At 45.3% G+C, this 19582-nt stretch overlaps 1 protein-coding gene across 6 annotated transcripts in view; it reads left to right on the top strand.

The window, feature by feature from the left end:
- Positions 1–19582, top strand: part of ARHGEF6 (Rac/Cdc42 guanine nucleotide exchange factor 6) — a 99762-nt gene that overhangs the window by 33447 nt on the left and 46733 nt on the right. For 5 of the 6 annotated variants that reach the window (XM_004000941.5, XM_011279489.4, XM_045051089.1 and 2 more), the window contains 2 exons: positions 823–1024; positions 11031–11101. In XM_004000941.5, the coding sequence (XP_004000990.2) occupies positions 823–1024; positions 11031–11101 (273 nt within the window). The remainder of the gene's footprint in view (positions 1–822; positions 1025–11030; positions 11102–19582) is intronic. The other variant, XM_045051090.1, reaches the window with a different exon arrangement.

The raw sequence follows: 19582 nt of genomic DNA, 5'->3' as shown, positions 1-19582 counted from the left end.
TCATCCTCGGCTGGCTCTTTGGAGACCTTTATTCCTTGTCAAAAGCCACCCACTTGCTTTAAGCCATCAGGAGCTGTAACTTCCAAAGACTTTAATTACTTCCAAAGCGCTTAACCTTTTGAGATCACGGCTCCCTTTGGGGAGCTGATGAACACTACGCTTAACCTTTTGAGATCACGGCTCCCGGCCCCCGTTGGGGAGCTGATGAACACTACGGTTCCGCGCCCCCTTGGACCCTCTCAAATTGTGTGCAAACCTCCTGTGCGGGAACTTACGGGTGGTTTAGGTAAAGATCCCTGTGCGCATCAGCTTCTCAAAGGGGCCCGTGACAGGTTAACAACTCCGCCTTAGGTATCTACGGGATATTTGATGTTTGCATATGACTAAATCAGCCAATTTAAGATATTCTTAGCCATCGAGAGGTGGGAGGCCGATTTTATGTGTAGATTAGTACTTAATCTTGGCCCTATAATTATGTAAGACCGTGTCTGGGTGTTGGGGAGAGGCAGGGTGGAATAGTTTATCACTCTACTTTGTTTCCTGGCGCATTTAGCAAGTGTCTTTCTGTAGGCAATTGGTGAGGGGAGGGGGGAATGAAAGCTATGGCCCCCTTCAAAATACACACAAAAGGTTGCATGCACTTCTGCGCCGTTTATTACCCTCCCCCACCCCAGCCCCACTCCTAAGTTAAAGACTCAAGACGGCTGTGGACCTGGGGTTCTGTCCTTGCGCATTCCCACGTTATCTGCCTCAATTCATGTCATTTGTGCCCCTGCCCCATGTAGATGGGTGCTTAATCTGGTGTGGCTTTTATTTCCCTAGGAGATGATGGAAAATGGAGGCCACCAGTTGATAGTAAAGGCAAGATTCAACTTTAAGCAGACTAATGAAGATGAACTGTCAGTTTGTAAAGGGGACATCATTTATGTCACCAGAGTTGAAGAAGGAGGCTGGTGGGAAGGCACATTGAATGGCAGAACAGGCTGGTTCCCTAGTAATTATGTCCGAGAAATTAAGTCCAGTGGTAAGTGGATCTTTCAAAAGCCTTTTGGAACGTGACTCATGTACTCTCTTGTATTCCTACTGACAATCTTTTTTTTTTTAAATTTTTTTTTTTTTTTACCGTTTATTCAGTTTTGAGAGAGAGAGAGAGAGAGAGAGAGACAGAGCATGAGCGGGGTAGGGGCAGAGAGAGAGGGAGACACAGAATCCGAAGCAGGCTCCAGGCTCGGAGCTGTCAGCACAGAGCCTGATGAGGGGCTCGAACTCACAGACCATGAGATCATGATCGGAGCCGAAGTAGGACGCTTAACCGACTGAGCCATCCAGGCGCCCCCCTACTGACAATCTTGTAGTTTTAATTGGTCAACAGAAACTGTTTGTATTTGCATTTATAAGCCGACAATTAGGGTAGGAGGGAACTGGGAAAAATCGATGATTAGATATTTTGAAACGAAGTTGCATTTCGATTACATCAAGACAGCAAAAACCTAGAAAAGCTAAAGAATTCAAAGCTCAGACAACTGTTCCACCTTAACTATGTCCCCTTCCTGCCACTCTAAGAATCACCATGGTAGAAAAGAATAATAAGAGAGGCCATGTGCTAACTTCCTTTTTTTAGCCCTGAGCTCTTTAAGCAGACCTAAGTCTAAATGCCTCAGACATGTGTTCGAGAAATAACAATCATAGGGCTGCAGGAAGCCGTCTGGCTGCTTTGATTCTGAATAAAATTGCCCTTAACTCTTACGTACTGCTAACTGCTTATCCTCTTTTGTAATAATATCGGGAGAATGAAATCTAAGAATTCTTCAGTAGTCTTTCTAGAACTTTCTTAGGTCACTTCCTTGCCTTTTGTTATTTAAGCAAGGAGGCCCTGCCTACATCACCAAAAAAACCCTGGTATATAAAAATATGTCACAATACAGATAAAGTAGTGTTCGGTTATTCACACTGTTATATCTCTTCACTTCCTCAAAATATTTACCCAAGGGCTCCTTTGAGTGGTTAGCTGCTCAGTGCGCTTTTTCTTTTGTAGACGTCTTCATTGCTTTTTTAATGACTCAAAATTAATACTATCGGCTAATATAATCATAGGCTCATCGTAAATAAACTAAAAAATTACAAAGATGTATAATATAGGCGATACAAATTCCTCTCTCCTTTGCATCCTCCCCCAGATAACCCCTCTTAGGAGCTTTTCCCGAATGCATTTAAGAGAAAGTTTGGTTTGCACGCTTTTCTGTGTCGTGTGTTGGTTTAAGGCAGGGGGCACCTCCCTTAATGGAATAAATGTTTACTAAAAGATTTATAGTTATATATGTATGTGTAGACTTCTTAGCATTTTTTAGAAGATTTTATTTTTGAGTAATGTCTACACCCAACATTGGGCACGAACTTACAACCCCAAGGTCAAGACTTGCATGCTCTACCGACAGAGCCAACTAGGTGCCCCTTAGCTTTTTTTTTTTATTACTGGGAATTGAGATGTTTCTGTTGATCCCTGAAATATTTTCACAGGCCTTCTTGGAATTTCCTTGGTTTTGATGGTTCTCACAGCTGATTTTTACCCCTCGCTACATCTTTCAGTTGCTTTGGTCTGGTTGTTACGGTCTCTATCTTTCCAGATTCACTCTAGCTTTGTTCGTTGATTCAGTGTCTTCATCCCCCAGATTGAAAGCCATAGGTCTTGCCGCCTTGCCTGGGGATTCCCCAAGGCATTGTCCAAGCATTGTCGCGAGGACACCGGAAGTGGACAGACAGCATGCCTTTGTCATCATGTCCCTCGCTGAGATGCCTTGTAGCACAGTCTGGCTGCTGCATTGTGGACTGCCCTGGGCTGTTTGTTCTGGGCTATGGACCCTTCCCTTAGGGTTTCTCCTATACTCTCTTTGGTTTGGAGCTCAGTTAAGGACTCACGTGGCAATCTCTGGCTCTGATTGGAGCACCTAGGTAACCCCTTGAAGCGTCTTACCCAGCCATCAAGGATAGGTCTGGACAGCTGGGGCCAGGAAGCCTGCTACTTAAATTAAACCGAATTTAAACTCAGCAGCCAGAGTGATTCTTTCAAAATGGAACTTGGGTAATGGCTCCCCATCTCAAAAAGAGTAAAAGCCAAGGTCATCTCACTAGCCTACAAGGTCCTCCAGGATTCAGCTTCCCGTTGCCCCTCTGACCTCCTCTCTGACCTTTCTCCCCCTCACTCATTCCACTCCAGCCACACTGGCTCCCGGTTTCCTGTGCCAAATGGGCACCTACCTCACTTACTGATCCTCTGCCTAGGACGCTCCCTGGATGTCTACATGCCTGGTTCCCTCACCTCCTTCAGGTCTCTGCTTACTTGTCCGCTTTGCAGTAGGGCCTTCCCTGGTCACCCAAGAAAATGGAGCCCTATCCCCATTGCCCCTCTCCCCCTTCCCTGCTCTATTTTTTGTTAACCATTTCTCTCCACCTAACATAGTGTACGTGTGCTTATTTACTTCACTTACCATCTGTATATTCCCATGAGAATGTAAGCACCATGAGGGCAGAGATGTTCTGTTTGGTTTAGGCTCTCTAAGTATGTGTAAAATGAATGGATACCGTGGGGCAGGTCATTATATTCTGTTCAGCTTGTTCACTGAGCATCAGTTAGATACTTGGTAGTAGTGGTGGTGGGGCTATATTAGTCTGTCCTCGGGGACCCTGCCTCTAATGACCTTACAGTCTAGTGGTCAAGATAGGTGTGTACATAGACAACTGTTACAGGGTAGCACGGGATAAGTAATGCAGACAAAGCTCTAAGTCTAGACAAGATGCTATTGGTGCAGGCAAAAAAAAAAAAAAGGTTCTATGAACAATAACTTCGGCGGGAGGGGGAAGCACTTGAATTGGGCCTTGAAGGATGAAAAGACGCTTCTGACAGGTAGAAGGTTAGAGGGCATTAGTAAGTTAAAGCATGGAGGTAGGAAGGTGTGGAGTGGGTGGTAGGGTGATTTGGGTTGAGGGTAAGGCACGTAAAGAGGAGTGGGGCTTCGGCTGGAGCTATATGAAGAAGGGTGTCAACACAAAGCAGGGGATAGTAGGGGACAGTATGTGGTTTCGAAAGCTGTTTCTAGTGGTCACGTGGGGGCTGGATGGCAGAGAAGTGGTAGGGGTAACCAACGAGGATGTGGGGAAGCCAGTAGAGACTCTTGCTGAGATCTTGGCAATCCAGAGAGCCGTGCGGGCTGCTTTTGTGATAGTGGAGCGGAAAAAGTGGGCGGATGCAGTAGATACTGTTAAAAAACAATCAGGAAAATTTGCTGATGATTTGTGATGAGCAGAAGGGAGGAGGTGAAGATAATTCCAAGTCTAGAGGTCCAGCTTGAGGGTGAGCTCCTTAAGGGCATGTGGCGTCATGCACCCAGCCAGCCAGCAAAGGTTTCTTTGCCATGACTGGGATATCAGGCTCTGTCCCGGCACTGGTGAGTCAGAGAAACCTAAGACATGAGTTTTGTCCTCATGTTTATAGTCTAGTGACGGGGAGATCTCACTGAAGATGATGAGTTGCTTTGGACATGTTGAGTGGAGGCACCAGAGAGTCATCGTTCTGAAGATTTCCAGCAGGTAGCTGTCATTATTGATTTGGAGTCCGGGGCAGAGCTAACAGCCGGAGATGAAACTGACAACTGACGCCGTAAAGTGGTAGATGATAAAGCATAAAAATACATAGCAGATTGTCAGTGGACAGAGAGTGTGCTGTGGCTGGAGAGGTTGGAAGTGGCTTCGTGGAGGAGGTAGGGCTTGAGACATGTAGGCTGTGGATGGGTCCAGATGAGAGGGGAGGACAATCCAACCCATAGTGATTGGTCAGGGAGGACCAAAGCCACAGAGGATCCGTGGTAGGACTGAGCAGAGGGAGCTTGGGGTGGTGGAGGAGATCAGCTCGGTGTAATGAAAATGTCTTGTTGGGAAGGAGGTGATGAGTCTTTGTTGACCCGAATTCTTGCCCATACCACCTCTCGCTGCCTCCACAGGGTGGCAAGTTGGCCGGAACCTATTTAGGATGCTGCTGAGGGACACGTTAAGTTCAGTGTTGTGCTATTTTATGTTTGGTGTAGAAAATATACCTGTCAACATTTTCTTTCTTTAAAAAAATTTTTTTTTAATGTTTACTTATTGAGAGACAGAGAGACCATGAGCATGGGAGGGGCAGAGAGAAGGGGAGACACAGAATCTGAAGCAGGCTCCGGGCTCCGAGCTGTCAACACAGAGCCCGATGCGGGGCTCGAACTCACGAACCGCGAGATCATGACCTGAGCTGAAGTCGGATGCTTACCCGACTGAGCCACCCAGGCGCCCCGCAATGTTTTATTTCTTTTCCTGAAGTTCATACTGATGTGTAAGCTTAGGGAAGATTTGTGTGTAAGGAGTTTTAAAAAAAATGACTCCTAGATCAAGTGCGTCTTTCGTTGAAACGAAACCATCCATTTAGAGTTTTAAACCCCACGGCCACACAAACTCTTGGGTCGTTTGGGAGGTTGAATCAGGCATGGAAGTCAAGAACTCCTGTGATCTCCGTTTATTCTTGGGTCAAGCGGGTAACGCTGAGGTCACTTGAATAGTCAGTGATTCTGACCTTCATTCGTGGTAGCCTGGGGTACTTCTCATTCGGGGCCGGTATTCCACGTGCCTTTGTATTGTCTTCAAAACGGAACAAAGCAACCCTCGCCCTGTGCAAACCCCCACCCTGCAGATTTCGGTGCCGTGGGAGCGCTGTGCCCACTTTTCTTCCCTTGAGCCTGCTATGGACAGGAGCGCTTTGTGCTCTGGTAAAGTCGCCCTTGGGGAGTGACGTGTTAAGTTTGAGATTCCACTGTAACTTTTGTCTAGAAGATGATTATGGTCAAGGCCCTGGGGACAGCTTCTTCCCTCCCATCAGGAGGAGACTGGTTTCAGAGGACCTGTGAAGCCACCAGTCTACTACCGTAGGAAGTGAGGAAGTAGAATATTTGAGTATCTCGTGCACGCACACGCACGCACGAGACTCCTTTCAACATGAGCTTGAGGCTGAAGGTAGGGTAGGATTTGGTGACCGTGATAATAAAAGCCTCTCACCAAGAATGATGGGACCTGGACGGTGGTGACATTATGGAGCCATTGTTCCCAGTCCTGCTTGCGTACCTCTCGTTTTCTTGTTGCACGAGAAAAATAAACCCTTTTGAACAAAAACATTTTCTCAAAGATTTTGTTTCATGAAAAATATATGTATGAATCAATTAGGCATTATATAAGCGTCAGAGGATATATTAAGGGCCTTTGCTCCTTTGTTTGAGTCAGATACGTTATAAATAAGAAAATTAGCCATTGGTAACAATTTTCAGTCCTTTATTTTAAAAATCAGTGGTGACCTGTAAATTAACGTGTTATTTATGCATGAAAAAAATTCCTGCCAATACATCAGTAACACCATAAATTGTATCTTTTTTTTCGTTTTTGTCTTAGAGAAAAGCTAAGGACTTTGCATTAAAATTTTCCTGGCAAAACGTCCGTGCCAAGGAAATATTGAAGCAAGTATGATCAGAACAGATATTTTAAGCAAATTCTGTTTTCTGCAACTGGTTCCGTTAAAGGGTCATTAAATCCTTCTAAGACTTTTTATTAGCAGGTAAATATAGTTATCAGATGAGGAGATTAGGTAGCTGGCTAATTAAATTTGTATTAAGGCAGCTTAAGAAATGACTCTTCCTGCTGATTGTAAACCAAAACTAAGATTGAGCTTTATATTTAGACTTCCTGTTGTAATCCCCTGGGTATGTCACATAGATGTTTCATATCCAGAGAAACCCATTGTCACTAGATTTCTTTTTGTCCCATCACCACCAACAGGCAATAGGAATCTGTACAGCAGCAGGGGAGGGGAAAGAACCAAACGTTAATTGGAAAAGGCTCTTTATATCAGGATTAGGAGGGTTTCTTATGGCTTTATCTGTGGGACAGTGCTGTTGTTGGAGTTCTCTTATGCCAGGTAACCCATTTGAATTCTTCATGACGTTGGTTGATGTCAGCGATTGAGTTGAATTGAATTGAAGTGAATTGAGCTGAACTGAATTGAATAAGAGGTGGTGAGAGAGACCACCTTGCCTTGTTCCTGATCTCAGGGGGACCACGCTCAGCCTTACATCTTGTGCCATGTACGTCTACGTCAGCCGCAGGTGTTTGGTAGATACTCTTTATTGAGTTGAAGGACTTCCACTTTATTCCTATTTCGGGGGGGACAGGAGGTGGGAGTTTCTTCCCCTTGAGGGATTGTTGAGTTTTCTCAGGTGCTTTTTCTGCACTGACGGGTATTATCATGCGACTTTTCTTTGTAGACTGTTAATATTGTGGGTTGCATTGATTGATTTTGGAATGTTTAACCAACCTGGTGTCCATGGGGATGGATTCCGTGGTCTACAATGCTTTAAAAATGTTGCGGAATTTTATTTGCTAATATTTTGTTAAGGTTTTTTGCATCTATATTCATGAGGGCTATTGGTCTGCAGTTGTCATTTTTTTATACTATCTTTGTCTGGCTTTGGTGTCCGTGTGATAGTGACTTCATAAAATGAGTTGGAAGGTTATCCCTCCTCTTATTTTCTCTAAGAGATTGTGAAGAATTGGTATTGCGTCTTCCTTAAACGTGTGATAGCGTGCTCCAGTGAAACCATATAGGCCTGGAGATTTCTTTTTCTGGAGTTTCAAGTTTAGAAATTCAATTTCCCTAATAGTTCTAAGTCTGTTCAAATGGTCTAGTCCATACTGGGTGAGTTGTGGTAGTTTTTGTTTTCCAAAGAGTTGGTTCGTTTCATGTCTAATTATCAAGTTAATATGTGTAGAGTTGCTCAGAGTATTGCTTTATCATCTTTTTTTTTGTTTAAAGAGAGTGCGAGTAGGGGAGAGGGGCAGAGAGAGAGAGAGAGAGAGAGAGAGAGAGAGAGAGAGAAGGAGAATCTTAAGCAGGCTCCACGAGCAGCCTAGAGCCCGCCGGGGCTCGATCCCATGACTCAGGGATCATGCCCTGAGCTGAAATCAAGAGTCGGATCATAAACCGACTGAACCACCCAGGTGCCCCTGTCATCTTTTTGATAGGTAGTGACAGCCCCTGTTTCACTCCTGATATTGGTAATTCGTGTCTTCTTTTGGCCTCTGTCAGTCCTGCTAGAGGTTTGACAATGGTATTGATCTTATTAAAGCACCAGCTGTTTTTTTGCATCCCGTTCAGCCACCCAGGAACCTCCATGCAGCCAGTCCTTTCTTTTCGGTTCATGTTTCTCCGTCCTACTCCGCATAGGTAACATTTTGTTTCCATTGCAATCACCCATTCCTGTGGCCTTTCCTTCCTGCTTCTCCGTCTTGGCAGGCTCTCCATTACTGTTTACCCTCCCGTTCAGCCTGGCTTTTGAAAGCTGACCCTATCTTGCCGGTATCTCTAGAAAGTTTCATTTTTATCAAGACTGGCTTATGTTACAGTCGCACAAAACGATTGTGCGTTCTTTTAGAAAAAAATGTTTTTAGGTTTGTTTGTTTGTTTGTTTATTTATTTATTTATTTATTTAGAGAGCGAGCGAGCAGGGGAGGGGCAGAGACAGAGGGAGAGAGAGGGGATCCCAGGTGGGTTCCGCACCATTAGCACGGAGACCAGTGTGGAGCTCGAACTGACGAACTGGGAGATCATGACCTGAGCTGAAACCAAGAGTCGGGTGCTGAACCGACTGAGCCACCCAGGTGCTCTCGGCTATGAGTTCTAAGTAGAACCATTATCACTACGTTATAGGAAACTGGCCTCCTAAACACTGAAAGAATTTGGTAACTGTCAATTTCAAGTAAGTCTAAGAGTCCAACAGTGGTGCCTGGGAAGCACAGCCGGCTTGGTACAATACTTGATTTCAAGTCCTGGCTCTGCCACTTACAATCTTGTGAAGCCACCAGGTAGATCCAGGAGGATCTTGAAATGGCGTGAAGCTTCCAGCAACTGGCTGTACCCCACTTGTCATCACTCGGACGTGACACAGTTGGCCCAGAGGGCTGCCTTTTTGCCTTGTTTTCACCCTACCCAGCAAGGCCCAGCTGGACAATTGATTGGCACAGGAACAGTCCTGCCTTGAGCATTGCCATGTCTACAACTGTGCTTCTGGAATCTTCCCTGCCCAGAAAGTTCTCTACTGTTTTCTCTCCTGGTTTGAATTCTCACCACCCTCCGGGACTAGATCGAGTGCCTCCTGCCCAGCAAGGTCTTCTCTGAGCATCCCAGCTCAAACTGATGGCCTCTCTGAACGCCAGTAGGAATCACTGCAAATGCCATTGACCAAGCCCTTTTCGGTAGATTTACCTCTGGACATCATATTGGTTAGGAGCACAGGCTCTTGTCAAGGCACGCCTGAGCTTCAGTCTTGGCCCTGCCATGTCCTAGATACATGCCCTTAGGTAACTAACTTCACCTCCCTGGACCTGAGTGACCTTCTCTGCAAAATGCAATCATCTCTGCCTGCTAGGGTCGTGAGGCTCAAATAAAATGTCTGAAAAGCTATTAAGTACCAAATAAATAAAAGGATTATTTTAATATAATAATATTTTAAATATAATAATAATTAAAAGTCAAGGTTAAATGAGAAAATATTCATGCGATAATGTGATGGAATTACAGAGGAGCGCCTGGCTGGCTCAGTCAGTAGGGCATGTGACTCTTGACCTTGGGGTCATGAGTTGGAGCCCCACACTGGGGTTCGAGCTTACCTAAAAACATAAGATTAAAGGGGTACCTGGGTGGGTCGGTCGGTTAAGCGTCCGACTCTTGATCTCAGCTCAGGTCACGATCTCACAGTTGGTGGGATCAAACCCCACATCGGGCTCTGCGCTGATGGCACGGAGCCTGCTTGGGGCTCTCTCTCTCTTTCTCTCTCTCTGTCAAAATAAATTGAAAACACTTAAAAATAAGTAAATAAATAAAAAATTTTTAAAAAGGTTGTTAGGAGAATTACAAAACCATAAGTAAAGTAAGAAAGATCCCTCTGTGTGTATGTGTGTGTGTGTGTGTGTTCACAAATACATATATAAAAAGAATGAGAAGACATGCTTTATAATGTTACTCTGATGATGGTTAACTCAGACTAATCATTGGTTTTTATGTTTTCTCTATAATTTGCATTTTTTAGGGTTGGGATGTAATAGATTTAAAACTAGAAAATATTTTTTAAAAAGAAAAGTCAAGTGTGATGATATCTTATGAATTGGTTACTTATATGTACTCGACTGTACTTCAGAAAGAGTTTAAAGCAGCATATCACATGGCAAGATAAAAATGGAATGTAAAACAAAATGAAGCAAAGGAGAAAATGAGGGGAGGAACGATAGTGTTAGTGACACCGTTAAACATTTATGACCGCCATCTTGTATTTTCCTGAGGTGTTTTTTTTTTTTTAAGAAAGAATGCGTTAGGATGTCTCTTAGTCATGAGTTTAATAGGTAAGATTAACTTGGTAAAAGAAAGGCAGCATTTTGTAGCACGATGTCATGATACTCAAACGATACGTAAAAGAAAGAAGAATTTTCTGCTCGTTTTCACTGTGTTAGAGATTCTGATTATTTTATTTTTGGCACAGTAGAGAGCCCCAAGAAAGGATGGCTGCTATTACCTATGTTATAACATATATCTATACTATACTTGTATAGTAACTTACAAGTTACAAATATGTGTGTTCGGTTAGCATTAATTTGGCTTATCTGTTTTGAATGGGGTGAGCGGAGAGGCAGACTGGAGTAAAGAAACGAGCCCGAACGGAGTGAAGTTCTTGGTCTGGCCCTGCCATTCATTAGCTAGGCCTTAACTTCTCGGAAATTGAAGGGGTCTGGACAAGAACCCTAGCTTGGACCATCTAGAGTTTAGTAAAATTAGACTGTCACTTGTCGGGGAATGTACATTTCCACTGATCCTTCCATTTGACAAAATTTATAGTATGTGAGTCGACTTCAGTTATAAAATGTTCATCTTAGATCTGTGTGATCTTAACATAATTTAAATGTCTATTCCACAGAGAGACCCCTCTCCCCCAAGGCTGGCAAAGGATTCGAAACTACTCCACTTACCAAGAACTATTATACTGTGGTGAGTGTTCAGATCAGAACTAACAAAATTTCTTGACTCTCTGTATGGAACCTTTTCACTTGCTGAGCCACTGATGCGTTGAGGTGACGCTCATAGGAGACCGGGTAAAGTATCGCAAGGGTCTAAGGTCAGCCGTGCTACCGTGGAGCTCTTCTGCTGGTAGGCCTCTTACAGATGTCTAGAAGTTTTACATCCACCGTACTGAAAAATTCCAAGGTAGCCCAAAGAGAAATTGGTTCATAAGTAGGCGTGATGGGGAAACCCAGCAGTTAGCTATAGTCTTACCAGATATTAAGAAGGTGAGTTCCCACGTTCCTCTAATGCTATTAGTTTTAAGTGATCACATACTGTGATTTTATTTTCGAATCAATCAATCCATTATGGTGTCCTCCAAAATATTATGAACCTTGTATTTGAGGAGAGCCCGGAGGGAAGACTGCCCTCTGGCACAGCGGGAGGCGTGGAATGACTCTGGCTTGAACACAGACATGTCAAAATATATTAGCTATAAATAGGACAGATACAGTACTCAAAATAAGTTCCCATTTGAGAAAAAAAAATTGTATTATTCTCCTTAATCTTCCCTCTGCTTTCCTTCACGTCTCCTTTCCAGACTCGGCCCAATCACTAATGAAAAGGACAAATCATTGTAAGCTCTAAGTTTTCTTGTCTGAAATAGTGTCACTTTTGAGAGAGAGAGAGAGAGAGAGAGAGGGAGAGAGAGAGAGAGAGAGAGAGAGACAATCTCGAGCAGGCTCTGCGCCATCAGCACAGCTCTCACGAACCGTGGGATCGTGACCTGAACCGAGATCAAGAGTCGGACACTTAACCGATTGAGCCACCCAGGCTCTCCTTAGTGTCACTTTTCACCCAATATTGGATGTGCATTTGGACTGCATACTCCTTTCATTTTGCCCATAGATAATCTTGTTCAACATCTCTATACGTAGCGTTCCAAAAGTCAGAATTGCACCCTTCCACGAGTTTGCTCCATAATGATGACATGAGTGGTCGCGGGTATGAAAACTCAAGAAGAAGCTTCATAGGGGACATGGGCAATAATCATAGGGGACAATCTTGTCACTATTTTTCTTCTTACATTTCTTTTTTTTTATTTAAAAAGCTTTTTTTTTAATGTTTACTGATTTTTGAGAGGGAGAGCCAGAGCATGAGTGGCGGAAGGGCAGAGAGAGCGGGAGACACAGAATCCGAAGCAGGCTCCAGGCTCCGAGCCATCAGCACAGAGCCTGATGCAGGGCTCGAACTCACGAACCGTGAGATCATGACCTGAGCCGAGGTCGGACACTCAACCAACTGAGCCAGCCAGGCGCCCCTCTTCTTACATTTCTGAGGTTAAAATATATTACCCAACAGAGCTAGGCTCCCTTCTTCCTTCCTCCGTGACCATTTCTTCCAGTTTCTAGATGACCCCCCCGTGATTTAATTTTTGTTTTAATTTTTAAAATGTTTGTTTATTTTTAAGAGAGACAGAGAGACACAGAGCACGAGCAGGGGAGGGGCAGACAGAGAGAGACACAGAATCCGAAGCAGGCTCCAGGCTCTGGGCTGTCAGCACAGAGTCCGACATGGGGCTCGAACCCACGAACCGTGAGATCATGACCCGAGCCGTAGTCTGGCGCTTAACCGACTGAGCCACCTAGGCGCCCCCTCCCCACTGTGATTTAATTTTTAAAGAAAGTATGCAGTCAAATGGTGGATGAAAACGCTGCAGTAGCTTCTTCTCTCTTTGCATCTGGAGTATGCCATCACACTGCTTTGGAGCTGTCTCTGCCTCTGCTGATTCTATTTATTTTTTTAAGTTTGTATTTAAAATCCCGTTACGTAACATACAGTGTTATATTAGTTTCAGGTGTGCACTATAGTGGTTCTACACTTTCATAAAGTACGCCGTGCTCATCACAACAAGTGCCCTCCTATCACCTATTTAACTGTGCACGTCCATCACCTCTTTAACTGTTCCCCCCCACCTCCCCTCTGGTAACCGTCAGTTTGTTCTCTGTGGTTGAGAGTCCGTTTCTTGGCTTTCCTCTCTTTTATTTTGTTCCCCTTTGCTCATTTGTTTTGTTTCTCGATGAATACAATTGTATGCCATTTCTCTCTCTCTGACTGACTTGTTTCTCTCCGCATTATGCTCTCTCGCTCCATCCGTGTCATTGCAAATGGCTCGATTTCATTCTTTTCATTCTTTTTTATGGCCGAATAATATTCCAATGGTGTGTGTGTGTGTGTGTGTGTGTGTGTGTGTGTGTGTGTGTGTGTGTTTAACTCAAAGAGTTAAAAATAGAACTACTTTACAATCCAGCAGTTGTACTACTGGGTATTTACCCAGAGAATACAAGAACTAATCCGAAGGGATACACGTACCCTTATGTTTAATTGCAGCATTATTTACAATAGTTGAGATATGAAAGCCACGTGCATAGCTTCTCGTACCTTACTACTCTAAACAATTCTGCAGTGAACATCTTCTACGTAGGACTTTGGCAAGGCATATGAAGAGCTGTAGCTGGATTCCTGGAAGTTCAACTGTCCAAAGGCCTGAGGGCCAGGAGAGCCAATGGTGTAAATTCTAGTCTGAGGGAGGAAAAGACTGATATTTTTAGCTCAAGAAGTCAGGCAGAGGGAGCAAATTCTCCCTTCTTCTCCCTTTTTGTTCTTTCCAGGCCCTCAAAAGATTGGATGATGCCCAGCCACGCTGGGGTGGGCAGTCTGCTTTCCTCAACCTACCAAAGCCATCTGCAGACACCCTCCCAGACATACCCAAATAATGTCTAAGCTCGGTACCTTGTGACCTAGTCAAGTTGACATGTAAAATGAACCAATCGCATCCGATAAATTTGGGCAGGATAGAGACTCCTTGAATTTGCAAGTCCGTAGATTTGTCTCCCCCTTTTCAAGTTTCCAGGGGACCGGGTGCTGATTTCTGCCCCACCCGGGCCTTGATGCAAGTTCTCCAGTGTGACCAAAGTGGCTTTGGGTACCCAGCCCAGACCTGCATGTGCCATGAGCCACGTTCAGTGTGTCTAACTGAGGCTTGCCCACTCCTGGCCTGGTGCTTGGAATAGGTGCTCAGGATCCTTTAGGGCCGTGGCAGCCCAGAGGAGGCTTTTGCTGCCCCTGACCGTGGTTCCTTCCGCGTTCTCAAAATTCACTGCCGTTTGTTAAACTTCTCTCACTACTGAGAAACAGCATGCCATTTTTCTATCCATTGTTTTTCTAATAATCTTATGCTGCTTGTTGGCTTTCTCTGCCCTTCATAACTTGCTGTGACGTGCCAGGAGGCATTTAAAAATAAAGAACAACAACAACAAAGGAAAATGGTAACGATGTGAGGCGCTGGCGTTAATTAGCTTGACTGTGGCGATCTCTGCACACTGCGTACCTATATCAAAAGCCCAAGTTATAGGGGTCCCTGGCTGGCTCAGTCGGAGCAGCGTGTGACTCTTGATCTCGGGGTTGTGGGTTCGAGCCCCCTGTCGGGTGTAGAGATCACTGAAAAATAAAATCTTTCGAAAATATATCAAGTTATACACCTCAAGCATAGACCCTTTTTATTTGTCAATCATACCTCAGTAAAACTGAGAAAACAAAGAACAGGTAAAGGGATCTATGTGGCTTAGCGATCAGGCTGAATCTGTGCGCAGTGCTTAGCTCTTCGCGCCCATGGTCTGTCTCACTGGGAACGTAGGACAGACGTGATAGGAAGCCACGTGGCAGAGAATGATGCAGTTATAAAGTGTCCTAAGATGGGCTTCTCAAAACGTGGTTGGGGGATCCGGCCTCAGAAGGCCCCGGGGAGCTTGTTAAAAGTGCACACGTCCGGGCCCCATACCGGACTTGCTGTATATCAGAATCTCTGGCCATAGATCTCAGGAAACAGTACTTTTTTTTCATGTTTATTTATTTTTGAGAGAGAGACAGACAGAGACAGAGCATGAGTGGGGGAGGGGCAGAGGGAGAGGGAGACCCAGAATCCGAAGCAGGCTCCGAGCTGTCCGCACAGACCCCACCACGGGGCTTGAACCCACGAACCATGAGATCATGACCTGAGCCGAAGTCGGATGCCCAACCGATTGAGCCACCCAGGCGCCCCAGGAAACGGCTGATTCTGCTGCTCACTAAACTGAAGTTGGAGAACCAGTAAAGGGAAAGGTTCAGTGGAAGATGGGATTCAAGCGTGTCGAGACTTGGCTAAGCAGAGAAGAGCTGGAAGGGAATTCAGGCAGGGGGGCTACAGGGGCGCATCCCCCCGGGCAAGAGTGGGCGCGCCCGCGATCCCTCCCTGCTGGTCATAGAGTGGACTGCACTGTCTTCTTCGCCCGTCAAAATGCCCCCCGGGAAGGTGGAGTGCTGTATTCACACGCAGTGATCCGAATATTCGATTCTGGGCGCGAGCATCTATCCGTCTGCAGAGGGAGAGATGATCTCTCCCTACCTCCAAACAGGAAGGTACAATCAGTAGCGGCCAGCACAATTTATTTTTCTCCTAACTTTCTTCTACTTCATTGTAACTTGTGGCAGATGCCTAGAGGGTATGCCTTGGAGAACCCGTACGCAGTGGGAAAGGTGGGGAGTGTGTAACATGTGACCTCACATAAAAATCCTAGGAAGCCTCCTGCAATTTCTGCTCTTACCACCCACCTTCTGCTTACCCCATTTTCCCTCTTACTCATCTCTCTACCCACCTGCTCCCACCCGGAGTTTTCTCTACCTTTTTAGCGCTTATCCGCCCCCCCCCTCTTTTTTAAGACTTTATTTTACAGAGCGGTTTGGGGTTCACAGCAAAATCGAGCAGAACCCTCCCACCCGCACACACGCACAGCCTCACCCGCTACCAGCGTCTCCCACCAGAATCGGTGACAACTTGTGACAAGCGAAGGATCTACGCTGACGTATCACGATCTCCCAAAGTCCATCGTTTACATTGGGGTTCCCTCTTGGTGTTGTATGTTCTGTGGGTCTGGACGAATGTATAATGGCCTGTATCCATCATTATAGTATCACACAGGGTATTTTCACTGTCCTCAAAATCCTCTGTGCACCTTCCCCTTTTAAATCCACCAGCCTGAACTACTCCCTACATCTGCCCATTTATTCCTTCTCCACATTCCCTGTACTTTTTTTTTTTTTTTTACCTACCCATTTCCTGTCTTACTCATCCATATACGGTTGACCCTTGAACAGCTCGGGAGTTAGGGGCGCTGACCCCCTGCACGGTCGAAGATCCATGTAGAACTCTTGACTCCCCAAGAGCTTAACCAGAAGCCTTACCGCTAACATGAACAGTTGATTAACACATATTTTGTATGTCATATGTATTACATCCTGTCTTCTTACAGCGAAGTTAGCTAGAGAAAAGAACATGCTATTTAAAATATCATAAGGAACAGGGGGGTTCCTGGGTGGCTCAGTCGGTTAAGCGTCCGACTTCAGCTCAGGTCACGATCTCACGGTGCGGGAGTCCGAGCCCCGCATCGGGCTCTGGGCCGACAGCTTGGAGCCTGGAGCCTGCTTGGGATTCTGTGTCTCCCTCTCTCTCTCTGCCCTTCCCCTGCTCACACTCCGTCTCTCTCTCTCCCCCTAAAAAATAAATAAACTTAAAAAAAATGTAAATATCATAAGGAACAGAAAAGACATTTACAGGAAGCGGACCCGCAGTTCAAAGCTGTGTCGTTCAAGGGTCGGCTGTTTATGCATTTTAGCCTCTTAAAATAATTTCTTCATATTCTATGACTCTTTCCCTTTGGAAAAAAAAAAAAAAGAAGAGTTATGAAAACGAACTCACTCTAAAGCCTTTCCAGGAAATGTGGGAAATATATTTTACTGGAAAATCAATAGCCCAGGATAGATGCTTCTTACCATCTGTCTCGCTCTGAATTTAGTCAAAGGTTAATTGAGCAAAAGAATACTCCGTCGCCCTTGTGAAGACAGAGTCAGGGAGGCAAAGGCAATGTCTGGATGCAGTCTATTTTAGTAAGTTTGAATGGATTTCATCTCGATCAAACTGTGCTGCTGTTTGGCTTGCCAAACCCCTTGCTTTCTGACTCACCACTGAGGCCTTCTGTTTGGGAACACATAGCCTCCTCTGTCTGCTTCCCTTTTTATCCCTTTACAGTACATGCCCTGTGGCCTGAAAAATAAAGAACCAGTCTCAGAAGTTCATCAGTTGGTCTTTTGAGATTGAGGAAAGCAATAAAAGCTCAAATGAATTTGAGAAAGAATCCTAAGTGTCCACCCTGACGAGCATTTCTGCTCGTCAGACCGCAGCCAGGGCAGCGCTATTTAACATGTTACCGTTCAGTTGGGTTTTTGTTGTTGTTGTTGTTGTTTGCATTATTAAGTGAAGGAATCGTGGATCATCTCTGTCAGTTTAGTTTTGTAAAGTCGGCATTCAGCCACCCTCAAAACTTTCAGCAATAGGAGTTAAAATATGTTTTCTGTTTAGCTCTGAAGGAGGAAATGTTTAGCTATGAAATTTGTTTCAGTTTTGCTCACTGAAAGGTGGCGGGAGATATCCACCTGCTTCCCTCACCTTTGCCTTCTGCGTGTCCCAGGCTGGTGGGTCCAGCGAGAGTGGGACTTCTAGAAAGTGCGCCGCCTCACCTGGCAAATAAAGCCACTGGAGCAGGACAGTTGGCACCTTTCTTGCGAAATCCTACTGATTTCTTGTGAAGGAGCCCCAGATGATAGCGTTTTGAAGGACGTTGAAACAATAACGCTGTTTCAGTGGTGAGAGGGAGGTCGGATTCAAACAATGCTGTCTAATTGTGTTAAGAATCACATTTTATGGGGCGCCTGTGGAGCACTGTCAATTGAGCATCCGACTCTTGATTGGGGCTCAGGTCATGATCCCAGGGTCATGGGATTGAGCCCTGCATCGGGCTCCGCTCCGAGCGTAGAGCATGCTTAAGATTCTCTCTCTCTCTCTCTCTCTCTCTCTCTCTCACTCACTCTTCCTGTCTCCCCCGGGCACATGAGTGCACGCTCTCTCTAAAATAAGATAAAAAAAGTAAAAAAACAAAATGAAAACCTCATTTTACAAGGTAAATAACGCCTGCAGTTTCTAATTTAAAAAGTTCCTTTGGAAAAAAAAAATTAAAAAAAAAATTAAAAAAAAAATTAAAAAAAAAATTAAAAAAAAATTAAAAAAAAAAAAAAAAAGGGGCGCCTGGGTGGCGCAGTCGGTTGAGCGTCCGACTTCAGCCAGGTCACGATCTCGCGGTCCGTGAGTTCGAGCCCCGCGTCGGGCTCTGGGCTGATGGCTCGGAGCCTGGAGCCTGTTTCCGATTCTGTGTCTCCCTCTCTCTCTCTGCCCCTCCCCCGTTCATGCTCTGTCTCTCTCTGTCCCAAAAATAAATAAACGTTGAAAAAAAAATTTTTTTAAAAAGTTCCTTTGGGCAATGGGTGAGCGGATTCGGTTTGATTTTTTTTTTCTTTTGTTTTTCTTATTTTCAACAGACGTGATGATTTGGGTAGTGTCACAGCTCTAGGCAACAGTGCTCGAAAGGAGGGTGAGGATGTGAGATGGCTCGTATCCAGACCCGGTCTTTTTAGAAAAATGTGAACAAAAGGAGATGATTAGATGATTTCATCCCTTCCTGAACATTAGCAGGAAGGCACGCTACCAGCCTTTTCCCACCCTTGATACAAATGCTGTAGACAAATAAATCTTGTTAATGAAGCAGTCTGCGTATGTTTTCCCTCTTACTTACTAAAAGACGGTGCTGCTGAATTCTGGTGTAGTTCTCCCCATTTCTAAGAATACAAAATGAATATGAGTGCAGCGCATTTATGTAAGCGATTAGCTGAGGTGCCACAGGCGACCCCAGCCCAGCTGGGCAGGCAGTTTCACTGATGGACAAACTAGAGTTTGGAAGGACCATCCTGGGTAAGGACGTGGGGTCAGGGAGAAAAAGACGGAAAGAGTTTCCATTAACAGATGAGAAATATGTGCTTTGAGTCTTTAAAATCGCTTTTTTGGCCGTATAATTTCCATACCACAAGACTCACCGTTTTTTTTTTTTTTTCAACGTTTATTTATTTTTGGGACAGAGAGAGACAGAGCATGAACGGGGGAGGGGCAGAGAAAGAGGGAGACACAGAATCGGAAACAGGCTCCAGGCTCTGAGCCATCAGCCCAGAGCCTGACGTGGGGCTCGAACTCCCGGACCGCGAGATCGTGACCTGGCTGAAGTCGGACGCTTAACCGACTGCGCCACCCAGGCGCCCCTGGGCTCACTTTTTACTCCACATAGATCCCTGGCAGGCTCCAGGCTCTGAGCCATCAGCCCAGAGCCCGACGCGGGGCTCGAACTCACGGACCGCGAGATCGTGACCTGGCTGAAGTCGGATGCTTAACCGACTGCGCCACCCAGGCGCCCCAAGACTCACCGTTTTAAACTTGCACGGGCGCACCTGGGTGGCTCAGTGGGGGAAGCGTCCGACGCTTGATTTTGGCTC

The sequence above is a fragment of the Felis catus genome, chromosome X (assembly GCF_018350175.1).
Source record: "Felis catus isolate Fca126 chromosome X, F.catus_Fca126_mat1.0, whole genome shotgun sequence".
Classification (NCBI taxonomy): Eukaryota; Metazoa; Chordata; class Mammalia; order Carnivora; family Felidae; genus Felis; species Felis catus.
This window is presented reverse-complemented; position numbering and strand designations above follow the sequence as displayed.